At 32.1% G+C, this 13,254-nt stretch overlaps 1 protein-coding gene across 1 annotated transcript in view; it reads right to left on the reverse strand.

Moving 5' to 3' along the window:
* Positions 1-517: 517 nt before the first annotated feature.
* LOC127723083 (uncharacterized) overlaps positions 518-13,254 on the reverse strand; it is a 38,524-nt gene continuing 25,787 nt past the window's right edge. Inside the window, exons 4-9 of the mRNA XM_052229518.1 lie at positions 9,081-9,170; positions 8,372-8,740; positions 6,962-7,137; positions 4,054-4,426; positions 2,710-2,799; positions 518-1,459 (exon numbers count right to left, since the gene is read on the reverse strand). Coding sequence (XP_052085478.1) covers positions 1,305-1,459; positions 2,710-2,799; positions 4,054-4,426; positions 6,962-7,137; positions 8,372-8,740; positions 9,081-9,170 — 1,253 coding nt within the window. The 3' untranslated portion in view covers positions 518-1,304. The remainder of the gene's footprint in view (positions 1,460-2,709; positions 2,800-4,053; positions 4,427-6,961; positions 7,138-8,371; positions 8,741-9,080; positions 9,171-13,254) is intronic.

Consider the following 13,254-nt stretch of genomic DNA (forward strand, 5'->3'; position numbering starts at 1 on the left):
TATAAAATCAGAAATACTGTCTGTTTCGTTTAATCTATTGTTGTTATCGTCATTCCATCATCAAATCAAGAACTTGAACTGAACTTATCTCCTAATACGTTCATCCAGGCTATTTTAGTTATTTTTTTTTTCACCCTTCGAAACCCAAGGCAAGAGAGTGTTAAAAATTGTTCAACCCTTCAATATTGGTTTTTGTTTGCCTGCTAAGTAAATAACTACGGCACAGGAGTCAGTTTCACAAAAAAACGTACGACTAAGATTGATCGTAAGTCATGAACAATTCAGTATACTTACGATCAATCTTAGTCGTAAGTTTTTTTGTGAAACCCACCCCTGATTGTTTTTCGTCATATCATATGTGTTTTTCCTTCATCTACCTCGGTGTTTTTGAGTTCCAGTATTTAAATTCAAATAAGGATCGGTGGAATGTAGAGCATAGTGTATTGTTTGACTACTTGTATATTGGTGAAAACAGTGTGTTATCCTTATAAGTAAATTGTTCCATTGAAAGACTCACTAAAACAAACCATATCTCTTTTTATTTAGAAGAAAGTAAATTTAATCTGAAACATATCTCCGAATATTATATTTTCAGAACAATATCTTTCAAAATGCAAAAACAGGCTAAACAATATGCGATAGAAAATAAGTGTTTCATGTGTCAAATTTAGTAAAGAAGAATACAATGAAAATGTAATTTATGTTTTCTTATCTTTAACACTTTATAGTAAATGTTGCAAATGTCAAATAAAAAAAGCTCACTGATAATTAAAATTTTTCGAAAAATAACAATTTTGTAACCTATCTCTTTTTTGTTCCTAGGCAACAAATAAAACATATTTGCTAACTAACCGCAATATTTGTCCATTGCTTATCAAACTAAATCTTACATCGAAATGACCACAGGCATAATATTTAAGTAGGGTAGGTTTATCTTGGACTAAATAATATAACATAGTGACTACCCTTCGAAGTTGTTAATGCTATGAATTTTCTAATCTGACAGTTAGTGTCCTACAATTGAGAATTTGACAGTGGAGACTCGTCAAATACAGTAATGCTATTTTTAAATTGTAGTTCGTTATAAAGTCTTGATGTTAGTTAAACTAACTGGAAACAACCAAACAGCCTAAATTTAATACGACATGTTTGTTCTGATAAAATATATAATAAATCCTTTGATTTAATGCATATACCATACCAAAAATACTATAAATTCAATATACAATACAACTGAAAAAAGAACAAAAAAATGTATAATCGCTGCCTACAACATCCATAGAAAAGGTATGTTTAAACTGCTGCTAACGAGGAGGAAAGACATTCTGTGAATAGCTACCAATAAAATTTCCCGCTGGTCTATAATTAGCAACAACCACGACACGACCGTTTCCTTTTGCTTTTCCTATTCCCATTTCTTTGGTATCCTTCCATACAATTTGAGTAAAATGACCATATGCTGAAGAATAAATAAAATGAAATAAAATACTTTCAGAGTCAAATGATATTAATCCGCTTCTTTTGAAACCTTGTATCAGACCTTTAAAATGAGGAGGCTGAAAACTAGATATTATCTTAATCCTATTAACGACCAGTATATTATCTACTAAGTAGTACTATTTTCTGAGAAAGACTTAATAAAATATACAATTTATAAATGTTTGCTTCCGAAGCGCTTTTCTGGATTTACTTGATATTTGATTAGTCGAGACTATCAGAATAAAATAAATAGAATGACTTCTTGATCTAACATTTTGCAACGCTTTCAATGATTTCAAAAGAAATGTACCTGTTTCCTTCTTTGGCGTTAATAAAGTACCAACCGTATGTTGGATTCTAGGTTGGTTGTTGTTTGTGAAATAATCAGTGGCAAATATAAGTGGGAAAAGAAACTAAAAAATTAATTGAAAACGTTTTGGAAAATAGAATCATTGGTTTTGACTGATTTTCTGCTTAACACTCGGCCCTCAAGAGCAAAAAATAAAATTCTGGTCGGCTCACAACTATACAAGTGTTTCCGAATGAATTGATAAGTCTTTCAATGTTTTGTTTTACCTTATGACACAGCAGGTTGAAAAAAACGGTTCAGCGTGTCTGTCTTGTACAAATGAGGGTACAGACTTATATCAAATTAACATGTTATCGTGGTCATGTGTTTGTCTTATTTGACACTGGGCGTTATACACTTTTCAATCATCACCACCATCATCGTCATCCAGGAAAGCAACGTAAGTTACGTACGCATTGGACATATACGACCCGCATCAGACTAATAATACATTTAATTGGATGATTGGGATTTTTTTTTGCTTATGAATGATGTTAAGTCGAAAGTTTCTCTGGTAAAAATATAAAAACAACACTTTATAAATTGCATGCGTCCGAAGGGTTTTTCTAGAGTTACCTTCATCAGGACGCTCAAATAAAAGTAAATTATGTACATGTATAAACGGATAATAATTCAATTTGACAAATTCATCAATGATTATTATTAAAAGGAATATAGGTCCAAATCTTATGTTGTGCATAACATATTCATAACTAGGTTATATTTATTCTTCAGATCTATACTTGATATACTACGCTCGTTGTAAAATATCGACAAATATAATGCTTACCTATTTTAAAATGATCATAAAGTATGACATGAAGGAATTATTACTCAAGTAAGATTTCTTTTTTGATATCTATAATTAATAAGCTACGCACCGGATACCTGACCAAACGGTGGCGGTTCTTTCCCATAGAATGGTCCGTAATTCTTTATTTCACTGTACCAGGATTCTGTAGCATCTTCAGCTAAATTAAAATTAATAACACATTTTTACAAAAAGAACTGTATGTTCTTATTCTTAGTCAATATCAACTTTCAAATAGCTACTGGTTCTCATTGAAACAGCTTAGGCTGAAATCAGAGCTAAACAGATAAAGGACAGGGAACCAGTCTAGAAACAGCCTTATAACAATTGAAAACACAGGCAAAAAAAAAAATAACCCAATGAAAGCTGCATGCTTACTAGATACTGGAACTTTAGTGGTATCTTTAAACTATATATACTGATTGATATTTTAGATACATTATTTGTTTTAGTTGTTATTGGTGTTAACTAATTTTCAGAAACTGCGAGTTCTCTCAGATCTGCACTTTGCGTCTGTTGTCTTCTTGTTTAATTTTTGCTTAGTATTGATCCAGTGAGTTAAGCACTTTTAAACTAATATTAATAGTTTATTTTGATGTTGTACTGTTAAACCACTATCAAAGGTTAGGGAGAGATTTGGCACCGGCAGACATGTTTAATCCCGCCACATTCTGTATGTGTCTATTTCAAGTCAGGAGCCTGTAATTCAGTGGTTGTCGTTTGTTGCTGTATATCATATTTTTTTCTTTTATTGTTTGTACATGAATTAGGCTGATACTTTTCTCGTTTGAATTGGTTCTATATTTGTCATTTCGTGGTCTTTTAAAGCTTTTATATGCGGTAGGGGGTTTGCTGATTGTTGAATGCCGTAAAGTGACCTATAGTTGTTAACATACTCGTCCTTTGGTTTCTTGTGGAGTCTTGTCTCATTGGCAATCATACCACATCTTTTTATTTTCATATAAATCATTGTACACCTCTATAACTAAACACCAAATTGAAAAGATCCTGATACATAAAAAGGAAAGCCAGAAAATATAGTAGAGAATAGACCATCATTTAAAAAACAACTGACAAAACCTATATCTAGACCAGATAATATGACTTTGCTTCAGTCTGGCATTTTTTATCTGGTTTCACTTTCGTGCAAAGCAAGCCTTATTACCTGTGTAGTCCAAACGTTGTAAAAGTATTAAAAACAGTTTAAAAACTTGAACGGGTAGTCACTAACAGGATGACAACTTACCTCATCAATATAACAGACGGCAAAAATATGGAACGCAAGGTCCAAAATGTTTTCACTTTTGCATACGCAGTACAGATTTGTTTAAACATTAATGTACTCAGAATTCAATATTAGAATGCTAAATATCGAAAGATTGTTACATTTTAAGAAATTTTCAAATGATGATACCTGGATAATCAAGATCTGCCATTGTTCCCATTAAGTAAGCAATGTTTTCGCCAGTTCCAGGCCTGTGGTCGTTCGGACTGTGTTCAGTAAGGTTATTCGTGAAAAGATGATCCGCCCATTTTTGAGCCATTGCACATAAGTCGGCTGCACAGGTCAATGCTGGTACTCCATGTTTAGCCCGTAATCCATTATGTGCATTTAATGCTTGTTCTGCATAGTAACCGGGTGGTTGTTCATGTGTTGATATGGTATTGGGTGGAGGTTTTTGATGACTATTAGTTGGCAGAGTCTCATTTGATTCAGTAGATTTCGAAGAGAGACTCAGCTTTTTAAAAGCATCCCCATCAACTTCACTGGAGTTCACGAAAGCTTGCTGTTATAAAAATATATAGATTCAGTTTTTCCGTGCATAGGTGAATGCTCTTTTAGTATTTCAGTTATGGCGTATTTATTTCTCATATAGCCTATCTTTATACCCAGGAAATTGTCAGCAACAACTGACATCCCAAAAAGGACCATACATATAAACAAAGACAAACAGCACAACATGTGTTGGGTTCAAACCAGTTTCATGAACGCAACCCCCGTGTTTCCCAACGCCTTTCTCTAACCAATATGCCTATCCAGAAATTATATCGTTCAATTAAAATTTAATAACTATATTACCTTAAAAAGGAAATGTTCTGCACTCTCATTTATAAAATTTCCCAGACGTCAGATAGATCAAATACCAATCATCGACAATTTTTTGCATTTATTATGTTCATTTATCACCATTACTATTTTCGGATATGGACAGGGAAAATATATAATGTTTATTGCGTGTGATAACAGTATGACATGGTGTAGATCCAAACAAGTAGGGTTGCGTCATCAGTTTTGGTATTTTAATTAAATTTCTTGACTTTTGTCAATAACACCATGATCCTATGCTGAATGAAGGAGGTAGATGGAAGCGTGTACGTCCATTTGAGAATAAGCTTGCTTTAGTAAGTGTTGAATACGGTTTGCTATTATATTTGTGTCCATTAATATTAATATTTAGTTAAACAACACTTGCATCAGTTTCTACAGTTGATGTGTAGGCTGTAAACAATATAACTGTACCATTCGCCTATTTGTAAAGCAAATGAGGATTTGTTTTTATGTTTTTACTCCCAAATTAACTTATCATATGACGTATGTCATGATGCTAGCATGAACAGTGCATTTTGTTATTCTCACTTCATTATCAATTCTGATTTTTCGGAGGAACGCATAAAAAAAGTCACAAACATTGCATCTGGTACAGATTGATATTATTACTTCCGATTGCGATGTTAGCAGATGGTCAGTAAGGATATTACAAAAAAAAAAAAAAATAAATGTGACATTGTACCTAAGGGTCTCTAAATGAATCAGGATTTGTTCGACAAAATTCAAAGAAGTTCAATCAACAACGCATCATGAAAATCTAAGTTGAAAATAAAATTGAAACTAAGAGGCATACTATGACACAATCTTAAAACAAACAGCATTTTCTATCATCAACACACCACATGGAATGATTGTACATTAATAAAACAATAATTGTATTGACCAAACAAAACCCAACATGAACACTACGTCGATTTCGTACATAAAATCAAAACTGGTTATAGATATATAAAAAAACTAACACTATATCCACCAAACCTAAACGAAACAAGATTTGTAAAAAACACTTAACAAAGTAAATAAACATCCAACGCTGCACATTGTTTTTTAAATACATATTAAATTTGTGTAAGACTAAAAATGTTTAATTCATGGAAAACGAAAATAAAAGCCGTGAATTTCTAAATTTAATATGATAATCCAATTCATATACCTGCTTTGTATTCACCGAATTATAATCCAAAAGTGATATTATAATGTTTATTTTTGGAGAGCAAATGATGATATCTAAATGATTTTGTCTTGTTATTTTGTTACTGCCTCATCATGCTCATCTGGTAACCCGTTTTTCTTTTCTATTATATATGTATGAATAATTTTACCTTTCCGCAGCACAAAAAATCACTCTCGATTTTAGAGGGATTCGTGTTGCTCAATTTTCACATACTGAAGTTTCTTTGTAGTGTTCTTTTGTAAATATTTTCTTTTTAGTCATGGGATTGTCAGTTTTATTTGGACAAACTGGTTTCTGTTTTCGCCCTTAGTACCTTCTCGTTTCTTGTTTATGTTTTCGTTGTTTTTCCTTTGACCATAATGTTGTCAATTATGATTTGTTGCATTGATCTCTTTGTGTTTCGACAACAAAGATGGTGTTAACTTCGTATTTATGAACTTTTCATTTCTATGTAGTAACATTCCAGCAGCACCTGCATATGTAGTATATATCTCCCAGTTGATACGATTTGATCCAGTGTTGTAATAGATAGAGTCGAAATTATCCCTTCGAAAATTTTACGAACACCATCACAAGTTGGTTGACCTTTATGGAATATCTGTTTAACAGATGACGACATATATGTTTCAACTGTCATAACCACAATCCCGTCATCTTCTCCTCGAATGTGTCATGTCAAATTAGACATATTAGCGGATTTGTACTCACATTATCAACACGATAATTGCAACATGCCACCAGGCTCTGCTTATCTTTCCGGTGAACCTGAAAGCACCCCGTTTTTGGTGGGGTTCGTGTTGCTCAGTTTTTAATTTTTTATGTATACTGTTATTTGTCTTTTGATTGTTTTTTGTTTTTGCCATGTTATTGTCAGTTTGTTTTCGACTTGTTAGTCTTTTGGTATCTTTCGCTTATATTTTTTCTCTCATCTTCATGTTTCGTATATAACTAATATTATTTATAAACTAAACTAGATTTTAAGATTATCATTAATGAAGATTGCAATAAAGTAATGATAGATAAGGTAAAGTAACATACTATCTGTTCCTTAGATGGTGGGGGACCATCAAATACCAATTCTCTAGTTTTAACCTGTGTGCTTCCATCGGAATACGTGAACGTCTCCTCTACGTTAACAGTTGTACTTGTGTTACCATTTACCTTCTGAGTGTTTGTTCTCACTTTTGTCGACTTACTCTTGACCGACATGTTGACTGAAAATATTTAACAAATATAAAGGCAGCTGAACTATATATGAACGAGGCATCAACTTCATTGATGCAATTTAAAAAAAAACATACACGTAGTAATAAAAAGTTTCAAAAGATGAGAACAAGAAGTAAGATTTTGAAAATGTGTGAGGCTTGGCAATGGACAGTGACGTAATCAACAGAATGTCACCAATGTATCATTGCGTATTTTACTCTTCATTGAAAAAACGAGGTGTATAAAGAATGGTTGTCATTGAAAATACAAGATTGTCAAAGTAATATGTGAAACACAATTTAGTTTTCAAGGTTTATGTTTGATATTTCAGCAGGTTAATGTTTATGAAGTTTAAATTTTATTATAAGTTACTGATCGTGTAACCATCATTATCGTCCTTCACCTCGCCTATACCACCCTGCTAAGTCGCTTTGTAATTCTCGTATCACGGTTTGAAACGTGAATACACATTATCAACGATGTTACAGTGTCTAAAGGGAAGTTATTAGTGACATCACAATGTGCGAGGAGATGCTAACAAGCTTATACAATTGTTTTCTTCTTTGTGATTTGTTACGAGTAGAAATATCTAAGAATGTAGGAAAAGACTGGTAATAGAACGATAAACAGATTTCCAAGTTTTCTACGTATAAATATTGTGAAATATCAGCGACTCGACACAATATGAAGCTTCTTTGCTTGTTCTCTGTACTCACTCGGCAAAACAGTTTACATTGTGACTCGCGGGTGATATTTTATGATATCAAGGTGAAGAGAACCAAATAATCTATACGTATTTGACTTATTATGGTGTATAGATACGAACAACCATGATTTTAAATTTTGTCAAATGCAGTAAAACAAAATAAAAAAACATTTACCAAAAAGGCGTTTATTCTTAACCATGGTGACAAGTGGACAACTACGACAAGAAAAAATGAAAGTACATTCAGATTTTAGAGTTGAAAACGACAAAATCGCACTGGAATTCTCTGTCATCATATTTTAGAAAATATATGTCTTGTGAAAGATTCGTTTTTTAATTCATAAGTCTATTTCAAAAAGTGTTTTTTTTTAATTTCTCTGAACAGGGGAATTAGGAAGTTGAAACATTGTTATCAATTTGACTATCACTGAATATGTTTGACCTTTTAATGTCATTTGGTAATTTGCGTCATTCAGTTACTGTTTCATTGTTCTACACACAAAACCCATGTTTCCTAATTGATTTGAATTATTTACCGGAATGAGCATCCGATGAATCTGACTCATTGCTTGTGTCATTTTTTGTACTATTAGATGTACCATTGGTTGTGCTTTCAACACTGCCGGGTAGGTTACCATTGGTTGTGCTTTCAACACTGCCGGGTTGGGTACCATTGTTTGTGCTTTCAACACTGCTGGGTTGGGTACCATTGGTTGTGCTTTCAACACTGCCGGGTAGAACTGATTGATTTGGTGGAAAAACATTTTTCGCAAATGTGCCAATAAGATTTCCTGCCGGTCTATAGTTGGCTACTATGACAACCCTGCCGTTCTTTTTGGCCTTTCCAATTCCAATTTCCTGTGAACCTTTCCATACAACTTGAGTGAAATGACCATACATTTTGCCTAGAAAAAATCAGAAGAGAATACACTATTTACTCGGTGGAAAAAATACATGTATTCATAAACAGTTGTGCAATTCAATTCCCTATTTGGTTGAAACATACCTTTAATTAAATTTCGTCCCTGATATCTTCACTGTATGCTTCCAAGTACGCTTGGTTATAATAAGTTATGTTCTTTTTGTGTCTTTTCGTTATCATTTTGAGGTTTTACATGTTTTAAAAATGCTAGTCTTCAATCTATTTTCAGGGTATGTATATAGGCACACTCAGACGTCGAATATATTTATAACGTCTATGATATTCGTTACTTTAATAGTTTTGTGTTCTATATCGTCACAAACCTCCCATTTCTTCAAACGATGGTGGCTCTGTTCCAAAGAACTGTTGGTAATTCTTTATTTCACTGTACCAAGAATTGGTAGCTGCCTTACCTGAAATTGAAAAACTTGAACATTGAAACAAAGCAACACGATAAATAAATAAACGAGACAGGACATTGCTCTTCTTTCACGAACACCACGTTAGAGCCATGGGTATAGTAATGGGGAGAACATCCAATTTATACAACATGTTAATATCTACTCAGTAATACATTCAAATAGATTGTTTGTGTAATACAATCAATTGGAATACTATATAGATATCATTTTTGGTTGTACAGCCATTATCAAACCATAGAAGCAAATAACCAAATGTTTGAAGTATGTACTAAAGTGTATTAGATATTCTTTCAAATATCACACACCGTATCAATTCTGAATCAACGTAATCCCTAGAGCAAAGCTCTTAGAATTATATTGTGTGTCTCCAGTTGATACAGTTGGGATATTGATATGGCAATATAATGTTTTATATCTATATATAAATTTCTACAATTCCTAGCCGATTTATCGTCTTCCTGACCTGTTGATTATTTTTTTTAATCAACGTCTTGTTTGTATGATCTCAGTTCTTCATTGTTTAAAATCCAATTATGACGTCAAATTTTGTTGCTTACCTCTAAATTTTCCATCCATGTCCAGTGCACAATGTTAAAACAAAATTGTCGACATCGCGATATTTACAATGTTAACACGATATCGTGTCAACATAGTTTACATTGTATGAACTCCTATATACTGTTTACATCGTTGACATCGTTAACATCGCGATGTATACAATGTTGTAAAGATATCGTGTTTACATCGTTTACATCACAATATCAACAATGTTAACAAGATATTGTCAACATCGTTTACATTGTAACAACTCTTATATACTGTTTACATCGTTGACATCGTTAACATCGCGATGTAATCAATATCGTGTTTACATTACTTGCATTTTAGTGTGCACGATATGGTGTCAACATAATTTATAATGTTTGAAATGTAATAAAATAGTTATATCGTTAACATCGATATATTACAATTTATTAATGATATATTATGGATTACAAATGTGTAAATTTTTGTAATTGGATAACACAATACGATATGTATCCATCCTCGACAGGTAAATCTTGAATACAGTGGTGGAATCTATACATGTATATATATATATATATATATATACATTTTTTTTGCACCTTTTGTTTGCGGTATACCATCTTTTCCGCAAGTTTATTGTTTTCTGTTTGGTATTAAATTGCTAATTTTAAAAGATCCATTTTGTAACATCTTGTGATCCGTTTATTTGGCAATCGCAAATGGCAGTCAGCAGGGTTTAAGAACATCTGTTGTTCGACCTGTTAGTCAAATGCGTTTTGTTAAAATATACTTTTTCACTTTTTTGGTCTTTTGGAAAATGTTGATTGTGCTGTATTTAGAACCCTCTATCAAGAAATTTGTTTTGCATGCACACGTATAAAAATTGCGGTTTTTATCCAACGCAATCTTAGGTTTGAACGTTGTTTTCAATTTAGACTTGTTAATATTTTTTCGTTTGGGCTTATATTATATTTTCTTCGGGTTTATATGATCCGTTCATCCTATTTCTAATATTTCGACTTTTCAAAATTCAAGAGTCTATCCTAAACTGAGGTAAATTATATGGCCTTCCAAATACCGTTTCGATCCCTAACATCACTGAAGAGACATTAATTGTCGAAATCCGGATATGGTGTACTAATTTTTGCACCTTTTGTTTGCGGTATACCATCTTTTCCGCAAGTTTATTGTTTTCTGTTTGGTATTAAATTAATAATTTTAAAAGATCCATTCGTTCCCGTTGATGGCCTTCTACTGTTGTCTGCTCTATGGTCGGGTTGTTGTCTCACATTCCCCATTTCCATTCTCAATTTTATTTGCCAATCGCCAATGGCAGTCAGCAGGGTTTAGGAACATCTGTTGTTCGACCTGTTAGTCAAATGCGTTTTGTTAAAACATACTTTTTCTTTTTTTTTTTGGTCTTTTGGAAAATGTTGTTTGTGCTGTATTTAGACCCCTCTATCAAGAAATTTGTTTTGCATGCACACGTATAAAAATTGCGGTTTTTATCCAACGCAATCATAGGTTTGAACGTTGTTTTCAATTTAGACTTGTATATATATAAATATATATATACCGTTCAAGTATCGTCGTAAAAACAATTGAATTCTCTGAAATCTATTAAAGTAAGGACATGATATTGAAATAGAAAAACAAAGGATATGGGGTACAAAAATTCAGTACATGGACAGCAACACCACTCAAAAGGCAAAGGAACCGTTCTTCTTAAGCTGTTCTTCATCTCAAGTTCTTAGTTGATATGTATATCGACATGATATGTAACACGTACAGTAAGATTTTGAGGGACTATAATCTATATCTGTCAATAAATACTTTTCTAATATCTGTCAAAAATCTTGAAAAAGAACAAAAAAATAAAAATAACTCAAAAAACAACAAACAAACAAAACAACAAAAAAACAAAAACGAAAGAAAACAATAAAAACTGATAAAAGATTAGGAAAAATATTTTAAAATCTTATGTAAAAAAAAATTAAAAATCGGAAAGTCAATTAACTAAGTAACTGTATACATATCAGGCATATGTATTGTATTGAGAAAACAACAGAGAGAAACAAACTTAACAATTTTATACATTTAATTTTTTTCAGGTAATAAGATAACTTAATGGAAGTTAAATGTGTTGTGTTTATGCACTTTGTTTATTACTTTTAAAAAAATGGGATATTTGCAGAATCGAATCGTTACATACATCATCGTATGATAAATGTTTTTTTATTCTTATAATGAATTATTTGAAGATTCGTTAAAATTTTTAAAAGCAAAACAGCAGATTAACAATAAATGAAATTTCTATTTAAAAGAGCCTTCGATTAATTATGTAACTCTACCTCTAACCCTCTAAGCCGATCCAATACATTAAGACTAAATGAGCACCACTTTCAAAATGTCTTTGATGTTAAAAAGGTCTTAAAAGCAAATATTAGATTTTGTATACAAAAACTTTTAATTTTTTCATATAAAACGTTTATATACATGTTTATTGAAAATTTGGACCGTATGTATAGGAATATATTTTATCTAGTGTTTAACGTGATGATGGTTCTTCCAGAATGTATCATGCTGATGACACAGATGGTGGATTATCATTCTCCCGAAAATTATACATCAAGAGACCATTTTTTTTTGTATTTACATGAATCAAAGGATACATTTTGTGTGCCATTGACAAGTTTACAAACTATTCAATTGTAAAAGAAACGAGGTTACAATTTCTTAAGAAAATGACATTCCACGGTTTTATGGCTGCAATATTTAAACCTTTTGATATTAAACTCTTTAACGTTTTGTATTTTGTTTCTTTTCCAAAACGATGGTTTAGGGCAAACCTAACGAGGACAATACCAAGAACAAATGTCGTGCGCATCAGTCAATCATAACTTACCAAATTCAGACTTATCAAACGAAGCAAGAGATGTCTACCCTGTGGATTCACACGGTTTCACTCTTTTTTGAGTTAATGCGATTCTCTCAGTTTTTGTTTGTTACTTCCATTTACGAGATTTGACCATCTTTAAACTATTATCGACTTGATTTATCACTACGAATGTGGCAATAATGTAATTAATGAACAGCAGCTGATCGAAAGGAGCCGACAAAATATGTATAAATGATCCCATAAACTGTGACGTAATAAACTACTTGAGTGTCACCTTTTGTGCTTGGTGCTTGGTCATGATTTGCTGTATAATTTACCATATAACATGTATAATTCGATATATACCATATCCCGTTGTAATGATATCAAGCAGTTTTGAATATCATATGGTTTCTTAAAATAAACGGGTTAATTGTGTTCTTAACAAAACCTCTTAATTCAACAGTGTTAATGTGGATGCGATAGGTTTAATGTTGTTTATGGCCAAATGTAATCAATCCATTGCTTAAGGATGTTCGCTTGTCATGTTTTGGAATTTTTGTCAGATTTTCGGAATCCTCTGGTTTTATCCATTTGAATGCCCACTAACCCCCATTTTTCTTTTTATAAATCTTTTACATATATAATTATAAGCCATCTGTAAAAGTT

The sequence above is a fragment of the Mytilus californianus genome, unplaced genomic scaffold (assembly GCF_021869535.1).
Source record: "Mytilus californianus isolate M0D057914Y unplaced genomic scaffold, xbMytCali1.0.p SCAF_13, whole genome shotgun sequence".
Classification (NCBI taxonomy): Eukaryota; Metazoa; Mollusca; class Bivalvia; order Mytilida; family Mytilidae; genus Mytilus; species Mytilus californianus.